The sequence below is a fragment of the Oncorhynchus gorbuscha genome, linkage group LG12, assembly GCF_021184085.1.
Source record: "Oncorhynchus gorbuscha isolate QuinsamMale2020 ecotype Even-year linkage group LG12, OgorEven_v1.0, whole genome shotgun sequence".
In the NCBI taxonomy this organism is placed as follows: domain Eukaryota; kingdom Metazoa; phylum Chordata; class Actinopteri; order Salmoniformes; family Salmonidae; genus Oncorhynchus; species Oncorhynchus gorbuscha.
This window is the reverse complement of record NC_060184.1, coordinates 56,174,052-56,194,491: the sequence shown is the minus strand read 5'-3', so window position 1 is coordinate 56,194,491 and position 20,440 is coordinate 56,174,052. Positions and strand designations below refer to the sequence as shown.

Below are 20,440 nucleotides of genomic sequence, written 5' to 3'. Positions count from 1 at the left end.
GCTTTACTCGCAGAGGGAGCTGGCCAGGCAGGCCGGTACAAGTGGGGCGTACTGTTCTTGTATGTGTCTGTATATGCCTGAGTAGGAGTAGAGGTAAGGACTGGAGCATCCAGCAGCTGCATTTACACCATGATCCTCTCATAAATCCACTGTGGAGCTGCTAACTAAAACCACATGGGGCTTTTATCTATATAACTACTACTGCACCGAGCAGTATCGGGTTCCCCTCGCTCGCTCGACAGGCAAAACCAACGCACTATTTAGCTTCGGTCATTGCCCCGGTGTCAGAAATCAACCAAAGAGCATGTTCATGTATTCACTACAAAAATTGGCACCCTAAAGTCCAGACAAACATGGTCAAACTTTGTTAGTGTTCAAGCTGCAGCCGGTCGGCACTCCTCTTCCATATGGTTGCCATAGATCATTTTTGTCACAATCTTGGTCCGGAAAAATTCCTTGTAGCAAGTGAAAAGCTCCCCTCACCCTGACTGAGACACCTGCCTGAGCTAGGCCCAATGTATCTGTATAAACGTCAACAGATTGTCCAACTGACAAGCTGTTTACGTTCATCTTGGCTATAATCTAATAGAACTATGTTACATTTGTATTTTGGAAAAATGATACAACAACCCTGGGAATCAAACCCACTGACAGAAATATTAGGGGGGGGGGGGGGGGGTTTAGATAGAACGGCTGAGGTATAGCTATATGAATGCAATAGACTCTGAGTCCCATATGGCACCCTATTCCCTACATAGTGCACTACTTTCGACTAGATCCCTATGGGCCCTCTGGTCAAAAGTAATGCACTATATAGGGAATAGGGTGCAATTTGGAATTCAGACAGCATATGAATGCTATACAGCAGGCCCTATGCCATGAGGACTGGACAGTAGAAGTATGTACCCCAGCCTTTATGTGCAGAATGGGGTCACAGCCTGTCTGTCTGGCACCCTGCTCGTAAGAAGAAGCTGCGGCTGGTTGTATGACTCTGTAACTCAGAGCATGTTGAGGATTTTCAACAGAGGAGTCAGAACAGGATATTACTCCTCCAAGTCTCTCCCTGCATGCCTGCCTGCCAGCTGCCTGTTTCCCAGTTCACCAGTTCACCAACAGAGAGCAGCGTGTTCTGCTTTGTATTAGAGGAGGGTTCATGTAAGCCTCCAGTGACACAACGTCACCCTTGCAGCAACCTCTCGACACCAGATTGTCTTTAAGGTGAGAGAGGCTTAAGGAGGCTGACCTGCATGATGACATAAACAGGCTTCTGAACAGTGTGAGAGAGGGATTCAACCAAGATAAACATGATGAACATATTACAACCACGATAAACATGATGAACATATTACAACCACGATAAACATGATGAACATATTACAACCACGATAAACATGATGAACATATTACAACCAAGATAAACATGATGAACATATTACAACCACGATAAACATGATGAACATATTACAACCACGATAAACATGATGAACATATTACAACCACGATAAACATGATGAACATATTACAACCACGATAAACATGATGAACATATTACAACCAAGATAAACATGATGAACATATTACAACCATGATAAACATGATGAACATATTACAACCAAGATATAAACATGATGAACATATTACAACCATGATAAACATGATGAACATATTACAACCATGATAAACATGATGAACATATTACAACCATGATAAACACGATGAACATATTACAACCAAGATAAACATGATGAACATATTACAACCAAGATATAAACATGATGAACATATTACAACCAAGATATAAACATGATGAACATATTACAACCAAGATATAAACATGATGAACATATTACAACCAAGATATAAACATGATGAACATATTACAACCAAGATATAAACATGATGAACATATTACAACCAAGATAAACATGATGAACATATTACAACCAAGATATAAACATGATGAACATATTACAACCAAGATAAACATGATGAACATATTACAACCAAGATATAAACATGATGAACATATTACAACCATGATAAACATGATGAACATATTACAACCAAGATATAAACATGATGAACATATTACAACCATGATAAACATGATGAACATATTACAACCAAGATATAAACATGATGAACATATTACAACCATGATAAACATGATGAACATATTACAACCAAGATAAACATGATGAACATATTACAACCAAGATATAAACATTATGAACATATTACAACCAAGATAAACATGATGAACATATTACAACCAAGATATAAACATTATGAACATATTACAACCAAGATAAACATGATGAACATTTTACAACCAAGATAAACATACACATATAAACCTGTAATAGATCATGAGAACCTTTGCAGAAAGGTTGAGACTTAATGTTATTTACAATGTTATGTAAATATGTATTACATATGTATTACATGTTGTTAAGCATTGTTGCCATTAGAGAATAATAAAAATAATAAAAATAAATGCCATTTTCTTAGGTGTACTGTACCTTTGCATTTTCAATGCATGGACAAATGGCCCATGCAGCACTGGCCTGGACATCTGGGTTTGGGTTTTTCAACAAGGACCAGAGCAGACGCACTCCATCCAGACGGTCAATGATCCTGTAGTGGAAGAGCGAAGAGAGAGAGAGGGAGATAGAGAGCAGTAGAGAGAGGATTGAGAGAGATAAAAAAGATAATAGAGAGTGATATTACAGTGGGCACAGTCAGTGTGATATACTCTGAACAAAAATATAAATACAACATGTAAAGTGTTGGGCCCATGTTTCATGAGCTGAAATAAAAGATAGCAGAAATTTTACAAACACACACAAATAGTATTTCTCTCAAATTTAGTGTACACATTTGTTTACATCCCTGTTAGTGAGCATTTATCCTTTGCCAAGATGATCCATCCACCTGGACAGGTGTTGAATATCAAGAAGCTGATTAAACAGCGTGATCATTACACAGGTGCACCTTGTGCTGGGGACAATAAAAGTCTATAAAAATGATGCTGTTGCCAGAAAATGTCATGTTAATTTATCTACTAAAAGAATTTGGCTGTACATCCAACCGGCCTCACAACCGCAGACCACATGTAACCACGACATCCACATCTGGCTTCTTTACCTGAGGGATCGTCTGAGACCAGTCATCCGGACAGCTGATGAAACTGTGGGTTTGCACAACCAAAGAATTTCTGAACAAACTGTCAGAAACCGTCTCAGGGAAGCTCATATGCGTGCTCATCGGCCTCACCAGGGTACTGACCTGACTGCAGTTCGGTGTTGTAACAGACTTCAGTGGGCAAATGCTCACCTTCGATGGCCACTGGCACGCTGGAGAAGTGTGCTCTTCACGGATGAATCCCGGTTTCAACTGTAGCGGCAGATGGCAGACAGCGTGTTTGGCGTTGTGTGGGCGAGTGGTTTGCTGATGTCAATGTTGTGAACAGAGTGCCCCATTGGTGGCGATGGGGTTATGGTATGGGCAGGTAGAGATACAGTGATGAGATCCTGAGGCCCATTGTCATTTCATTCATCCACCGCCATCACCTAATTTTTCAACATGATAATGCACAGCCCCATGTCGCAAGGATCTGTACACAAATCTTTGAATTTGTTGATGTATGATGTGTTTATATTTTTGTTCAGTGTATATACTTTCACAGTCAAGAGGAACATTTGAGTGCTCGTCTTTCTCAGAGCTCTGGCTGGGCCATACAGTAGTATTCATTTGTCCAAGCTCTGAAAACCCATCACAGGGCAGAATCAAAGGGTTCTGCATGGGTTTTCAATGACAAACCAACCTTCACCAGTCCCATTCTGTTTCCACCACAGCTCTAAAAACTCACTCTCAGCCTGGTCTGGTCTGGTAAAGTGGATCTTCATGAGAAATCACTGAGTGCCTATGTGACGGTAGGCCATAGGTTAACTTAAATCAAGGTAAAGTGAGAGGTCTATACAGATATTTATATATAGAACCAAAACAACATTATACTGTACAGTGGGTGGGTAGTCTGGGGATACCTCTTTCCAAATCAAACAGAGCCAGTAGACAGGTCTCTCTATATTTCATGGCGTCCGAGTTGAAGTTTACTTAAGCATAAGCTGTATTTCATGCTGCGTACATGACTGTAGTCAAGGCTGTAGTCAGGGTCTGGGAACCCAAAGAATTACACCACAATGTGCCCGTTGTCTGGTATAAATAACATGTAACGTTTTTCCCATGTGTGCTTCCACCAACAAGGCCGACATTGAATGCTGTCATAATTACTTAAACACTCCCTAATCACGGTATCTCCGTGACTGGCAATGAGCGAGCACTCATCAAGAGAAGTCCCCTGCGCCATCTGTCTTCCGTTTGCACATAAATCAGTCTGGGGGATCATATCGTAAGACTCCAGTCAGAGGGGCCTCCTAAATCCAGCCCAACAACAAACTAAACTTCATATCGAGCGCCAGAAAAGTTCTGTCCTCACAAGAGCAGGTATGAAACACGTTAGCATGAAGGAGACAACTGACAGTTGGATGAGGGATGGAAACAAGGAGACCACAAAGCCTCAAGGCATTTGCAAAACGTGTGTTCTTTCTTGTAAATTACAGAAAGTACTAGGAGGGAATGTAATGTGATATTTTCCCCATATTTTGTCTATGATATCATTAGCCACACAGTGCAATAGCTTAGAATAAAAATACGCTTATTTTCAAAAGGATTTTAAAACAAACAGGTAGGCGTAGATCATCGATTAGCTAGTTTTGAAAAGTTACAACTATGGCCAGGACGTTTTCCTGGCCATGTGGCCTGGACCAGGAAAACAAAGCTAAACAAAGCCAATAACTGACATGGATTTTGCAAAGAATTTGAAGCACCATGTAGAGTTTGGAGCAGCACAGACATACATCACCCTGTAGTCCAGTCAGTCAGTGGAGTGACAATAGCAGGCCTGGTCAGGTCCTTAATCTGAGAACCAGCTCTGACCAAACGTGGTCTGGAGCAGGAAACAATCAAATGTGAGCTATGTTAATTGCTCGGCAAACTACTGTACACACAGGTCCTCAAAATAATTCACCCTGCCACAAGACATACAGAAAGCACTTGTGGAAATAACGACTTTCTGTCCACAACTAAGTGCAAATGCTAAAAAAATGACAAGGCCTAAATATACATTCCATGAGAAAACATGGCCCTGAATGAATGGGTTCAGATATAACATTCTGCCTGGGTGAATGGAGAAGTTAGGCTAGCTAGCCTAATTGCTGAAACGGCCTTATTTCTTCAAAACAACAGTTCTGCAACTTTTATTGCACCACTGTGCTTATCAACACCATATTACTTATTCTTACAATGGCATTAATGGCTAGCCTAACAAAACATACTCAGACATCAAAGTGATTTATTCATATCCAGTGTTAATTAAGTAAGGGTCTTGCAGTCTGTAACAGCCTTGTAATAGCAATGAGATTCAAATGGGACTATATTGTATGCAGCGTTTAGGAGCATTGAAGCCAAATAAGCGGCACATACTGTAGTTAGCAGAACTGGACTGTAGCTATGTGTTCACTGTTGATGTTTTTCCAGCCACGAGGGCTTGGACGGCTGAAGGTATGCTACTCTGACCAGTTCAGCAACATGAATGACCGCAGACGTACAGTAAAACTGTGGGACGCGCCACCACAACCATATTTATCGCAGCAGGTACAATAAACAAGGCTTTTAAAACTGTCACTCCGCTGAAGACGAACATTAAACCTACCTGGCGAGGATGAGAGATTAAGATCATAGCCGCACACTATCACCGGGACACCGCCTGTTATCAACATTAGAAGGACCAATTACGATGATGAACGACCGCTAATGATACGGGTTATGAACCATTTTGAAGAGCTTAAGAGATGGCAATACATGGGTCTGTTGGGTCTGGGTCTGTTGATCATCTGAACGGAGTTGGTGATTTACGCCACAACATTAAATATATCTCTATGATTTACGTCATATTCTCAAGCTCGGTGGCGCAGGCTCCCACAGCCTTGGTGACGTTGACCAGCAGGGCCTGGTTGGTTCCCGTCAGCAGGTTGACCAGGGGCTGGATGCCTCCACACTTCCTGATGGTGGCCCTGTTAGCAGGTTTCTGGGCCCCCTCGCCCAGCGCACCGACCACGTTCACCAGCACCTCCTCAGGCTGGTCTGTCAGCAGACTCACCAGGGTCTCCAAGGCCTTGTAATCCTGGAACCTGGGGAAAGGCACAGCACCAGGGTCAATCAACCAATCACTTTATTCAACCAATCACTTTCATCTTTTTTATAGCCTCATATGTTATATGTAACTTTGGACATACTGTAAGTGTAGGGGCTTTCAAGAATAGGACACAATTCGGAATCATAATCAATATCCTGTAGATGTTTCAATGTGCGTGGAGCACGTCAAAATGTCTTGGATTGGCCAGGTGACAGTGTGATAATATAGAGAGCGATATATTTCAGGAATGGAGTTATATTTGGGAACGGATGCATTTTTTCCCAGCACAAATCACTTGACCCAGTAACAACAGGACAGGTTTCCCACGACTGCTCAAAGGCCTCTCCACACATGTACTTTGCATGACCGAGGTTCACTGTGGCTTGGACGAGTTCACTCCCTGTTTTACTGTGATTTCACTTTGTTTGCCAGAACTACCGAGTGGGTAAACGACAGTAAACATTTAAGAGGCATATAATGTGGTTGCAGAAAGCCTCAACAAACCTCTGATGTACGGTTACGTTCTATGACTGTTTTCCCTCACAGTTATGGTTGCTGGCAACACAGTCCGTAGGCTATTGTAGAAAGTGTCCAAGGTCATTTGGTTTTGGTCATGATCCACCGAAACATATTCTTCTTGCAAGTATAACAGTAATGAACGGAGCGGCTGCCTAAGCAAACTTTTAGTGAATTTAGCGTAGAACAACGATGCTATTCATATGGCCACCATTGAAGTTGTATCTGCATGGTGCTCCAACAGCAGAATTGAGTGATGGGGGATATCATTTATACAGATATTACAGATATTATTTTGGACAATATTATATCGATACTTTGACTCCGGGTATGGATTTGATACTAGGTAGCGTTAGCTGTACATGCGCCAGAACTCGGTATTTTCCATCCTATAGCTTGTCCATCTTTTTAAAAATAGTGAGCCAACATGTTTATAGGACTTTTATTTCCATGACTGATCAAAACAAATGTTATCATGCTCTCTCTTGTCTCTCTCCAGCAGACAGATAGTGAGCAATATGTTTGGAACATCAAAGCGCAATAAAATCGCAGTATCGAATCACAATACATATAGAATTGTCATATAGAATTGTCTCAGCCACAAGGGCCACGGCCTGTTCACCCCGCTGCCATCTAGAAGGCGAAGACATTTACATTTACATTTAAGTCATTTAGCAGACGCTCTTATAGGTGCATCAAAACTGGGACCGAGAGATTGAAAACAGCTTCTATCTCCAGGTCATCAGACTGTTAAACAGTCAACACTAGCCAGCCTCCACCCAGTACTCTGCTTAGTCACTGTTACTAGCCGGCTACCACCCAGTACTCTACCCTGTACCTTAGAGACTGCTGCCCAAGAGTATTGAACACTGGTCACTTTAATAATGTTGACATAATGTTTTACACACTTTATATGTTTATAATGTATTCTAGTCAAGGATTAATCCTATACAACTACTGCTGTACACACCTTATCTATTCATAAAATGTCCATACTGTGTATACACACTATAATATATATATTATAGTGTGTGTATGTATATATATATATATTAGTGTGTATATATACAGTAGGGCAAAAAAGTATTTAGCCACCAATTGTGCAAGTTCTCCCACTTAAAAAGACGAGAGAGGCCTGTCATTTTCATCATAGGTACACTTCAACTATGACAGACAAAATGAGAAAAAAAATCCAGAAAATCACAATGTAGGATTTTTAATGAATTTATTTGCAAATTATGGTGGAAAATAAGTATTTGGTCACCTACAAACAAGCTAGATTTATGGCTCTCACAGACCTGTAACTTCTTCTTTAAGAGGCTCCTCTGTCCTCCACTCGTAACCTGTATTAATGGCACCTGTTTGAACTTGTTATCAGTATAAAAGACACCTGTCCACAACCTCAAACAGTCACACTTCAAACTCCACTATGGCCAAGACCAAAGAGCTGTCAAAGGACACCAGAAACAAAATTGTAGACCTGCACCAGGCTGGGAAGACTGAATCTGCAATAGGTAAGCAGTTTGGTTTGAAGAAATCAACTGTGGGAGCAATTATTAGGAAATGGAAGACATACAAGACCACTGATAATCTCCCTCGATCTGGGGCTCCACGCAAGATCTCATCCCGTGGGGTCAAAATGATCACATAAACGGTGAGCAAAAATCCCAGAACCACACAGGGAGACCTAGTGAATGACCTGCAGAGAGCTGGGACCAAAGTAACAAAACCTACCATCAGTAACATACTACGCCGCCAGGGACGGACTCAAATCCTGCAGTGCCAGACGTGTCCCCCTGCTTAAGCCAGTACATGTCCAGGCCCGTCTGAAGTTTGCTAGAGAGCATTTGGATGATCCAGAAGAAGATTGGGAGAATGTCATATGATCAGATGAAACCAAAATATAACTTTTTGGTAAAAACTCAACTCGTCGTGTTTGGAGGACAAAGAATGCTGAGTTGCATCCAAAGAACACCATATCTACTGTGTAGCATGGGGGTGGAAACATCATGCTTTGGTGCTGTTTTTCTGCAAAGGGACCAGGACGACTGATCCGTGTAAAGGAAAGAATGAATGGGGCCATGTATCGTGAGATTTTGAGTGAAAACCTCCTTCCATCAGCAAGGGCATTGAAGATGAAACGTGGCTGGGTCTTTCAGCATGACAATGATCCCAAACTCACCACCCGGGCAACGAAGAAGTGGCTTCGTAAGAAGCATTTCAAGGTCCTGGAGTGGCCTAGCCAGTCTCCAGATCTCAACCCCATAGAAAATCTTTGGCGGGAGTTGAAAGTCCATGTTGCCCAGCAACAGCCCCAAAACATTACTGCTCTAGAGGAGATCTGCATGGAGGAATGGGCCAAAATACCAGCAACAGTGTGTGAAAACCTTGTGAAGACTTACAGAAAACGTTTGACCTCTGTCATTGCCAACAAAGGGTATATAACAAAGTATTGAGATCAACTTTTGTTATTGACCAAATACTTATTTTCCACCATAATTTATAAATAAATTCATAAAAAATCCTACAATGTGATTTTCTGAAAATTCCAGGCCTCTCATCTTTTTAAGTGGGAGAACTTGCACAATTGGTGGCTGACTAAATACTTTAATTGCCCCACTGTATATATACACACTATAATATATACATATATATATTATAGTGTGTGTATGTATATATATATATATATTATAGTGTGTATACGCAGTATGGACAGTATATGAATAGATGCGGTGTGTACAGAAGGTGTGTACAGTAGTAGTTATATAGGATGAATCCTTGACTAGAATACATTATAAACATATAAACATATAACATAATACATTATAAACATATAAAGTGTGTAAAACAGTATGTAAAGATATATATATTTATTTATTTATATATATATATATATATTCCAGATTCTAAAATTGCTCATCTTTATTTATTTATTTGTGTAAATGTTGGATTATGTGTGTATAGTCATTGGATTGCTAGACATTTCTGCATTGTTGCAACAAGAAACATAAGCATTTCTCTGCACCTGCGTTAACATCTGTAAAACTGTGTACCAGACCAATAAATGTTGATTTGATAGAATCTAAATACATATCATATCGGCACTCAAGCATTGTGATAATATCGTATTGTGAGGTCCCTGGAAATTCCCAGACCTAGAATTCCCTTGTAATTGCACAAATAACTTTTGATAAATGGACTGCAAGTCATGCCTATTTTTGTTCAGCTAATCCCAGCTCGCGTAATTGGCAGAAGTAACACGAAACTGGCTGAATGAGCTCCTCGTACAAACAGTAGGCTCAATACAAGTGGAGGCATCATTAAGGCCTATCAAAAGGCACAGGGACCAAAGAGAGGCTTCTGTGTAGCAGTTCTATGACAAATTGTGTTGCTCTTTTTCTAAACACATCTGTTACAGTAACACATTCATTCACATTGGTGGTGCAAAGAATTTGACTGCTGCCTGTCTGTCCTTTTATACCACAGCTGCCTGTCTGTCATTTCAAGGACGACGGGAAAGGAAGAGAGCCTCGAAGACGTTCAATGGGAATCATAAAGGGCCTGGGAGACTTTCAGAAGGATACATTCTACTGTCTAACTTTGAACAGAAAAACGAACCCACTACAAAATGAAGGAGAGTGAACTGCTGCCTGAATAGGCCTAGAGGTCGGGTGAGCAAAGTTCTGTAGATAGAAACGGGAGGTAAGAAAGAAGTATCATTATGATACATAATGATGGTGTTCTGCTCATCATAGACTCTGGAAGAGAGGTAAGAGAAGGAGGACTGGATGCATAGCCAGTAATTGTAACTGAACCATACAATCTTGACCTCAAACATTATTGCGTTGGCAAATACAGTCAGAGTCTTGGCGAGGACCACTTTCCATTGCAAAGTTCTTCCCTCACTTGTTTGTTACAGGGCTTAGTTTTTACACAGCTTTTGTGTGTGTTCATAACACTTCCGTGTATAAGGTTCAAGGGGACACGTATCAATGCACCTATACATCTGCTTTTAAATCTGCACAAAACAACAGTCCAAAACGTTCCTAGTGCGAGACAAGAGGTTTGAGAGGCCTTTTTATTAAGGCCTTTCATACATACTATAGGCTCCATATTGCAGGTCTAAGGAAAATGTCAATCTCTCGGCATTTAGCCGATGTAGACCTTTAAAACAAACACACTTAAGTTATTAAGATAATGATATTTTTTTGTCCATCAATGATCTCTTATGTTGATGCATCATTATTCAGGAAAATAGCTAACACGTGTGTCTTCTTCTGGACTTTAGGGGAGGTCTCCCTCTCGCTCCACATATCTCAGGCCTGCATCCCACACACCCCTACTGTACAGTACAGCCATGCCATGTTAAAGATCACTCACACGAAAGCACACTGTCTGCTATTGGCCACAAGGGCTGCTTGAGTTGTTCATTTACTACTTGGGAATACAAAAAAAGCTCAACTCCCTCTCATTACTGTTTCTGTCAAATATATTCTAAAACGATTTTCGTCTCGAAACACCACTCGGCCCATGATTGATTCTGAAATGAACACAACGGCCCTTAACAACTCTCGACAAAAAACTCTATTACCGTTTGCAGCCGTTCCTTTTTGACAGTAATGACTTGGTCATGTGATTCCAAACCTGCGTCTTGACGTTTTTACATGTTATTCAAATAACCCTGGGAGAGTTTTTTTTTTTTCAAAAACAGAAGAAAAAAAACAGATCCACTTCCTGGAGAACCCACGGCCAAATGTCTACCTTTATTCACACCAACCGCTCGAGCCGTCCAAAAAACTAAACACAAACACAGTGTGAGGGTTTGATGTTTGCCAATGAAGTGTCAGCAAATTGCGGTTTAACATGTGATTATCAGTATCATTATTTATTATTATTATGGACCATTTTTGCATAGCAACAGTATTATGAGTAAGTACGCTGAGACAAGCGGCCTGTAATGGGAGCAAGTGCACAGGGTGCCACATTACTCATTGCCAGTGTAGTTCACTTGTTTTATCGCCGTGCCAGGCTGGCTGCACTCTAAAGGGCTCCCAATCTCTGCCATTTTTGTGTTATTCCATATGCATCTGAACTGGACTGAACAGGAAGGCTTGTTAAGTAGCCAGAGGACTGACATGCAGTCTGAAAGGTTCCACTTTGTTTCTTGAACTCTCTGCTGTATGAATTCTTTAGTCTTCATAACTAAATCTGTTGTTATCCAACACTCCTCGTTCTATGTAAACAGAACAGATGCTTTTGTTTATGAAAATAACCACTGGTCTGGTTGTCCACCATGAACTTGGCATCAGAGATAGTAATCTATATCCACCTGTTTTAAAGAGAGAGTTATTGGCATGCTTCTATAATGGGATCATTGCTTAATTGACTGTGGCAACAGGCACTTGCTTCCAGTTGGGAAGACTTAACTTAGACTCTAAATGTAGGATATCATTCTGTCAGTTATGAAATATGAAGTGGAGAGAGGCCGGTGTGAGTGCTACTGGGACATTTTACTATTATTTTTGAAATTCCTCTGCAATCTTCAGGCCTACAGAGTTTTTGAGTCAGATGCTAGACATTTCCACATGATCTTAATTCATCACAACTCCAAAAGCCTTTTTTATCAGCCTTATCGGTTTGTTGGCTACGTTTCTGAAAATAAGCCTTGAATTTATTAAGAGGTTACGGTGGCATAAATTAATGCATATGGCTTGCATTGTCCCCTGAGTCACTCTGACAAATAAAAGAAATACAGCAACAACAAAACAAGTCATGGGAATACCTTTAGCAACCATTGAGCGCTGCCGGGTCACGGTTTTCAGCCATTATTTCTTTTTGAGGGAAAATGACTGATTTAAAAAATCATCCCACGCAAAATAAAGCCAGCCAAGGAAAGATTCCAGAAAGTGTGACTGTTGAGGGGAACTAAATGACAATGAAATAAACGTGGGTATGCCGTAACATGACAAATGATTTAAGAGTCTGTCAGCTTACATTTCCAACATTATGGAGGAGTCATTTTCGAGGCAGCTTTCTCTCAGTCCGCTTGCCCATGTTCATTACTGATGGGAGGAGAGCTGCTTTAGACACCAAAGGGTGTCTGTCTATAAAATAAACTCTTTACTTCATCTTTTGTTAACGGCAGAAAAGCGCACATTCCTCCTGCTAACAGTCACATAAAAGATCAACGCTAAATAGAATCTGTGTAGCTGCAAAACTTAACATCTTGTCCAAATAATCACTTCGGTCAGACACAACGTAAAGGACGAGACGTGACTACTTTTGGGAGTGGAAAAAGTGAGACTCACATATGAACACATGAGAGGTCTCGTAAAAACGCCACGTGATCGCAGCATACCATCCAAACCTCTATCACTAGGATTTCCATTGGAACGTACTGTAGACCCATCTCCCCATACTTTAAATTCAGCTCTCTAAATTCCCATCAGACTCGTGACACTAAGTTTGCAAACATATTATCTGAGTATTACGAGCACCTATGGCTGCCCACTCAATACATGCTAAGTGGACATCAGTCAAGACAAAAATGTACTTCTGTGTGGGTAATTTGTCAAAGTCAGGGCCAGGCTCATTTTATAGGCTACCAGTAATTGCACCAACCTACCAATGACATAATGACATCTACAGTTTACCTCTGGTGCTGGTCAGGCTCCAGTCTGAGTGGGGCTGTAGTGATAATGAGGGTTAATAATAATGGGAAGGAGAGAAGGAGGGAGGGATGCCTGGATGGAGGGAGAGGGAGGGGTAACGTTACTTAGCCACGTTCTCCATGCTGATGGAGCACTTCCAGATGGCCCCAGTGGTGGCAGCCAGGAGCTGCTTGTTGTCTGCCTGGCTCAGCAGAGTCACCAGGGGCTGCAGGCCCTCGCACTGACGCACCAGGTCACGGGTACGCTTGTCTTCTGCACACTGAGACAGACAGACACACATTGCTAGATATTTTGGGATGCTTCTTGACCTAATGCTTGTGCATTGTCCACATTCCCAGCCTCAATTTATTATTGTTTGTTTATGATGGACTGAAAACATTCTTAACATGAGTCATAACCATGGTTACCTTGAAGATGGCACTGGCACAGTGCATCTGTAGCTCGTGGTTGTCACAGTTGAGGTTTTTCACCAAGTCCTCAATCATACCCTCCGTCTGGATGGCAATCCTGTAACTTCTCTGAACGTTCAGGGAAAACACATAGGCAGTCAATGACAGTGTTTTAGTTTGCAATGATAAATCACTAGGTGATCCTCTTCAGGGTAGCACTCCATACCTTAATCTGCTACACATGCTGCCCACTAAACCAGAGGTATACCCGACATGGACACCCTATTCCCTATATAGGGCACTTCTTTTGGCCAGAGCCTCATAGTGAGCCCCTCACCTCGGAGGCACACTCCTGCAGGGTTCCCACGACAGGGATCAGCATGTTCTCGTGGGGAGACTTGAGCAAGCGAGCCAGAAGAGGGATGCCCCCGGCCTTGCGGATGGCCTCTTTGTTCCTGGTGCTCTTACTGCAGCTCCAGAGGGCCAGGGCCCCGCAGCGAGCCACCTCCACGTCCTTCTCCTGCTCCTCTGTCAGGGCCGCCGAGTCAGGCACGCAGTCTAGTAACTCTACCTGGGAACGAACACACACACACAGAGAACACACACTCAGGGCCGCCGAGTCAGGCACGCAGTCTAGTAACTCTACCTGGGAACGAACACACACACCCAGAGAACACACACTCAGGGCCGCCGAGTCAGGCACGCAGTCTAGTAACTCTACCTGGGAACGAACACACACACACAGAGAACACACACTCAGGGCCGCCGAGTCAGGCACGCAGTCTAGTAAGTCTACCTGGGAACGAACACACACACACAGAGAACACACACTCAAGGATCCCGTGTGCATCACATAAAATATCTATCCGACATTGCGAGAGTGAATGTGAAAACCACAGGAAATGCTGTAATGATAGCTGTGGTTTCCGTTGACGCAATGCATTGAATGAGATTAGCAAAGTTGCTGGCCATGATTAGGTGCATAATTAAATCATATTACTATGTGAGCGGACAGAATAAAAAAACAGATTCAGAATGTGGAAAAAGAGCAGGTCTGCGTGTTGATGTTACGGTGTTGAAATCCCTGAGTGACCCTTTATGAGCGTCGGTCTGTGTGTCAGGGCTGTGTTAAAGCCATAGTTCCTGCACGGCCACTGAGACAGAGCAGGCAAAGCTATTACACATGTTATGCAGTTCAAAGGTGGTCTCAGTCTGTAGTTCAGCGTGAAATTAATCTCTCCACTGCAATGACTGCAATGAGCACATCCGATTTGGTGCTTGAGGATAAATATACAAGGCCCACAGGCTTTAATCACAGGTCGCTCTGTCAATAAATGTCAAAGGACATTCTATCCGTTTCCCCCCCAATGACTTTGATGTTTTGTAACATAAAACGGGGGGAAAGGTGGGTGAGGGTGGCATGTATCAGGGAACCCAGTGTATGGAAACTGGAGGTACTTAGAAGAGCCAGTGCTGTGAAGAGCTGTGTGTTGCTGGGCTGTGTTCTGTAGAGGGGAGCCCTGATTTGACTATATTGGACTATATTGCCTAAGGTTCTGCTTTGCTATAGCATGTGACTCCAAATGGGCTCTGTGGAGGGTCAGTTAGAGCGTGCTGCTGGGAACATCAGCAGGGCTGTGGGTTCATTTCCCGCACGGAATACATTCCCATATATTTATGTGTCACTGTCAATGTTTTGGATCAAAGCGTCTGTCTAAATAACATTAGCATTACGTTCCCTTATGCAAGGCTATGCGCTGCTGTGCCACAGCACAGTATATATCTTCCCACTAGACTCACCAGTCTCTTGATCCCTCCGTGCTGTCTGACTGTCCTTCTGGCCCGTCTGAACTTGGCCACGTTGGCGATGGTCTCTGCGGCCAGGTATTTTAGGTCCTTGTCTGGGGAGTCCAAGATCTTCACCATGGTCTGCAGGCCCCCCAGGTCAGCGATGGCCCGGCGGATCTGAGAGTTACGGCTGATCTCCTTCAGAATCTTCAGAGAGCCAATCTAAACCATGCACGAAGACGGTAAGTCCACAGAGTACATCTCGCTAAATCTCCTTAGCGGGTAAAAAACGTTCGCTTGTATGAAGAAAAACTGCAAAGCCAACAACATGGGCTAAACATCCATCAACAAGAGCACAAATAAAGAGGATTAGGTAAACCCCCGAAACGTGACCCCTAAAAATAGACAGCAGCTTCTAAAGAGTCTCAATATCAAGGCATGCTGTAATAAAAAGCGCCCACACATCTCATTAGGTCTATTGAAGTCGAATTGCTTCCCCGTGTCTTTAAAGGACCTCCAGTCAGTACTCTGGGTATCTGAAACACTAGGCTGGCACACACAGCACAGGGGCAGCTCTGCCCCCCCACCACGGGCATCCAGGTCCGCTTGGCAGGGAGCAGGGACTGGGAGGGCTACTCACTTTGCATTTGATTTCTTCTGTATCCAGCAAGTTAATGAGGACTTCAAGGCCACCTACATCCCGGATGGCCAGTTGGCACGTCTCCTGGGCTAAATTAAAGTCCCTCATGGAGCACAGAGCAATCACAGTGGCCGTCTGGTTGCCTCCCTGAAATGAGAATGAAAACACGGCACCAATGAATAAAACGGCAGAGAAAATAATTAAAGAGACACTGAGAAAAATGAGGACACAGCGTCTCCCCTCCTTCCCTCTACTGATACCTCTCTTTAACCATGCCTGCTGGGGTTATTTTGTGACAGTTAAACACCGGTGGAGAGGAATGATCTGATATGGAATGGCATTGACTCAGACTCAAGATGCCTGTGGCCAGAAACCATAGATAATGACCCAAGTTGAAGATAAAAGAGACAAAATTAGCATTGAAATGTCGATTGAACATAATAATGAGTAAGCATTTCAAAAGACTCTCTGTCATTACAGTTGCTATACACACATAAAATAACTCAAAGCTTGTTTCTACCCAATTAGCTACTTAGTAACTACTACTAAGCAAACAAGTGGTTTGGGAGTTTAAAAAAAATATCTTCTTTGATTTCACTTCAAGTGCCTCAATATATAGGAAGAGGATATTGAGCCAATTTGGGTTTATTGCCTCTTGAGTGCAACGTGTGCAAAACAATGTAAAGATATAAAACACATTCTGTTGATGTGAAATATACTGAATAAAATACAAACACAACATGTAAAGTTTTGATCAGATGTTTCATTAGCTGATCACTGAAATGTTCCATACACACAACAAGCTTATTTCTCCAAAATGTTGTGTACACATTTGTTTACATCCTTGTTAGTGAGCATTTCTCCTTTGCCAAAATAATCCATCCACCTGACAGGTGTGGCATATCAATAAGCTGATTAAACAGCGTGATCAGTACACAGTTGCACCTTGTGCTGGGGGCAATAAAAGGCCATTCTGAAATGTTTTGTCACACAACACAAAGCCACAGATGTCTCAAGTTTTGAGAGGGTGTGCAATTGCCATGGTGACTTGTAGGAATGTCCACCAGAGCTGTTGCCAGAGAATTAAATGTTAATTTCTCTATTATAAGCCGCATCCAACGTTGTTTTAGAGAATTGCACAACCAGCCTCACAACTGCAGACCACGTGTAACCACGCCAGCCCAGGACCTCCACATCCAGCTTCTTCACCTGCGGGATCATCTGAGACCAGCCACCCGGACAGCGGATGAAACTGAGGAGTATTTCTGTCTGTAATAAAGCCCTTTTGTGGAGAAAAACACATTCGGATTGGCTGGGCCTGGCTCCCAAGTGGCTGCGCCCCTGCCCAGTCATGTGAAATCTATAGATCAGGGCATAATGAATTGATTTCAATTGACTGATTTCCTTATATGAACTGTAACTCGGTAAAATCGTTGAAATTGTTGCATGTCGCATTTATATTTGTGTTCAGTATAGCTTAGACAGAACAAAACCCTCTGATTCCAGATTGAAAACAACAGTTCCTCGCAGTAGGTAGAAAATACGCTGGATGTAAGCTGGATGTGTTGCATGACTTTGAAATGTGACACGGCACCCTAAAGTCAAAATCTCCTGGCAAGTGAACAATCCAAATCTTATTGTTTCATTTTCTTTCTTTCTGTTCTTCTTTTAAATGAACCACAGATAGACGTGGAGATCAGTGAGTTCTTAGGGCACTACTGCAAAGCTGCTTTATTAGTTGCACACTTCACAAACATCTCAGACTCAGGACCATCCCAGGCAGATTACTCTGCCCACGCAGAGGAGACTCAAATCTCTTATGTAATGAACGCACTAACGTGAGATAGAAGAGCTATTTAAAGGGGGGGGGGCAACTATGGATAACAGTAAGTTCTACGCAGTTTATGTTATGGGAGTACAGTTAAAATCACTGTATCTGGGAGAACCGTGATATGAAGGAGTTCCCAAAAAGAGGTAGCCTGAAACACTGTTGTGAGCGGGATAATGGACACATGTGTTCCCCATATTATGACGTTGGCCTAAATGTGAACCTTTTGTCTATTAACAGCAGTGGATCTACTGCTTATGTAGTCTCCACCACCCCTTCTCACTCTTCAAAGGATTCAGTGGGGCTAGGATCCTACCTTGTAAAAACAAAACGCTATGTTTAGAACTGATACCAGAGAGAAAATATCATATGCTTCCAGTTTTGTTAGCTTTGGTCTAGAAGTATTGTAGACATTCTTTAAAACATTGACAACATCTGACAATCTGTTAAGATGGATGTCTCTGACTCTCATCCAGCTAGCATGATAGGGGCAGATGTGCAGGCAGAGGGGGCAGATAGCCTACAACTCAACAACTGTCTGTCAAATGGCACACTATTCCCTATGTAGTACACTACCCTATGGGCCCTGTTCAAAAGTAGTGCACTATAAAGAGAATAGGGTACTATTTGGAAAGCAACCTCTGTCTGCATCTAAAGACTACAGCTTATGAAAGACACATGAATAAACTGTAAACATAACCAATGACTAGGGTTTACATAACATGATGAGGACATTTTTCGACAGTATTTATGCGACTTTGTGGCATTTGTGATTCACCACAGAAAATAAACAATACTTAGATAGATTTACACTTGTCACAATAGGGGGGGATAACAGGGAAGACTGCAGAGGTTAGGCTGCTATGTGTTTTGTTTATAGTAGTTTAAACCCAGGTGAACACGTCTGCTCCAAAACTGGGGAGGGACTCACTGCTCAATACATTTCACTACCAGCGGGATTTGGCAATAAGGATAGAGATGACTAAATGTCCTCGTAAATTATATCCAGAGGAAAAATATCTTTAAATATTTCACATTACAAAGTAGGGAAGGAATGAAGGGAATTCAGTATTCATAAATACAGTATATACTCTCGTGATCTGGTGAATGCAGTCAATTACCAATAAAAAAAAAAGAAACGTCCTCTCACTGTCAACTGCGTTTATTTTCAGCAAACTTAACATGTGTAAATATTTGTATGAACATAACAAGATTCAACAACTGAGACGTAAGGGGGGGGGGTTAAAATCAAAAGTAACAGTCAGTATCTGGTGTGGCCACCAGCTGCATTAAGTACTGCAGTGCATCTCATCCTCATGGACTGCAGCAGATTTGCCAGTTCTTGCTGTGAGATGTTACCCCACTCTTTCACCAAGGCAAGTTCCTGGACATTTCTGGGGGGGAATGGCCCTAGCCCTCACCCTCCGATCGAACAGGTCCCAGGGATTGAGATCCGGGCTCTTAGCTGGCCATAGCAGAACACTGACATTCCTGTCTTGCAGGAAATCACGCACAAAATGAGCAGTATCGCTGGTGGCATTGTCATGCTGGAGGGTCATGTCAGGATGAGCCTGCAGGAAGGGTACCACATGAGGGAGGAGGATGTCTTCCCTGTAACGCACAGCGTTGAGATTGCCTGCAATGACAACAAGCTCAGTCCGATGATGCTGTGACACACTGCCCCAGACCATGAGGAACCCTCCACCTCCAAATCGATCCCGCTCCGATCATGACACAAGGTGAGACCCAGATGCAGACACATGAGGCAGATGGTTGAAGTCTTACAATGTTTATTAATCCAAAAGGAGTAGGCAAGAGAATGGCCGTGGTCAAGGCAAAAGGTCAAAACCAGAACAGAGTGGCAGACAGGCTCGTGGTCAAGGCAGGCAGAATGGTCAGGCAGGCGAGTACAGAGTCCAGAACAGGCAAGGGTCAAAACTGGGAGGACTAGAAAAAGGAGAATGCAAAAAAGCAGGAGAAAGGAAGAACACTGGTTGACTTGAAAAAACAAACAAGACGAACTGGCAGAGAGACAGGAAACACAGGGATAAATCATTTCAGAGTCAGAAGAAAGGCCTCTTTGGTGTCCTAGGTTTTCAGAACTGTGACCTTAATTGCCGACCATCTGTAAACTGTTAGTGTCTTAACGACCGATCCACAGGTGCATGTTCATTAATTGTTTACGGTTCATTGAACCAGCATGGGAAACAGTGTTTAAACCCTTTACAATGAAGATGTGTGAAGTTATTTGGATTTTTACGAATTACCTTTGATAGACAGGGTCCTGAAAAAGGGATATTTATTTTTTTAGCTGAGTTTCTAAAACAAGCATTTCTTATGGTCCGTTAATTC

The 20,440-nt window shown here is 42.4% G+C and overlaps 1 protein-coding gene across 2 annotated transcripts in view; it reads right to left on the bottom strand.

The window, feature by feature from the left end:
• odad2 (outer dynein arm docking complex subunit 2) overlaps positions 1 to 20,440 on the bottom strand; it is a 77,480-nt gene that overhangs the window by 23,406 nt on the left and 33,634 nt on the right. For both annotated transcript variants that reach the window (XM_046292389.1, XM_046292388.1), the window contains exons 11-17: positions 16,261 to 16,407; positions 15,633 to 15,842; positions 14,170 to 14,403; positions 13,851 to 13,961; positions 13,548 to 13,702; positions 6,009 to 6,251; positions 2,523 to 2,637 (exon numbers count right to left, since the gene is read on the bottom strand). In XM_046292389.1, the coding sequence (XP_046148345.1) occupies positions 2,523 to 2,637; positions 6,009 to 6,251; positions 13,548 to 13,702; positions 13,851 to 13,961; positions 14,170 to 14,403; positions 15,633 to 15,842; positions 16,261 to 16,407 (1,215 nt within the window). The remainder of the gene's footprint in view (positions 1 to 2,522; positions 2,638 to 6,008; positions 6,252 to 13,547; positions 13,703 to 13,850; positions 13,962 to 14,169; positions 14,404 to 15,632; positions 15,843 to 16,260; positions 16,408 to 20,440) is intronic.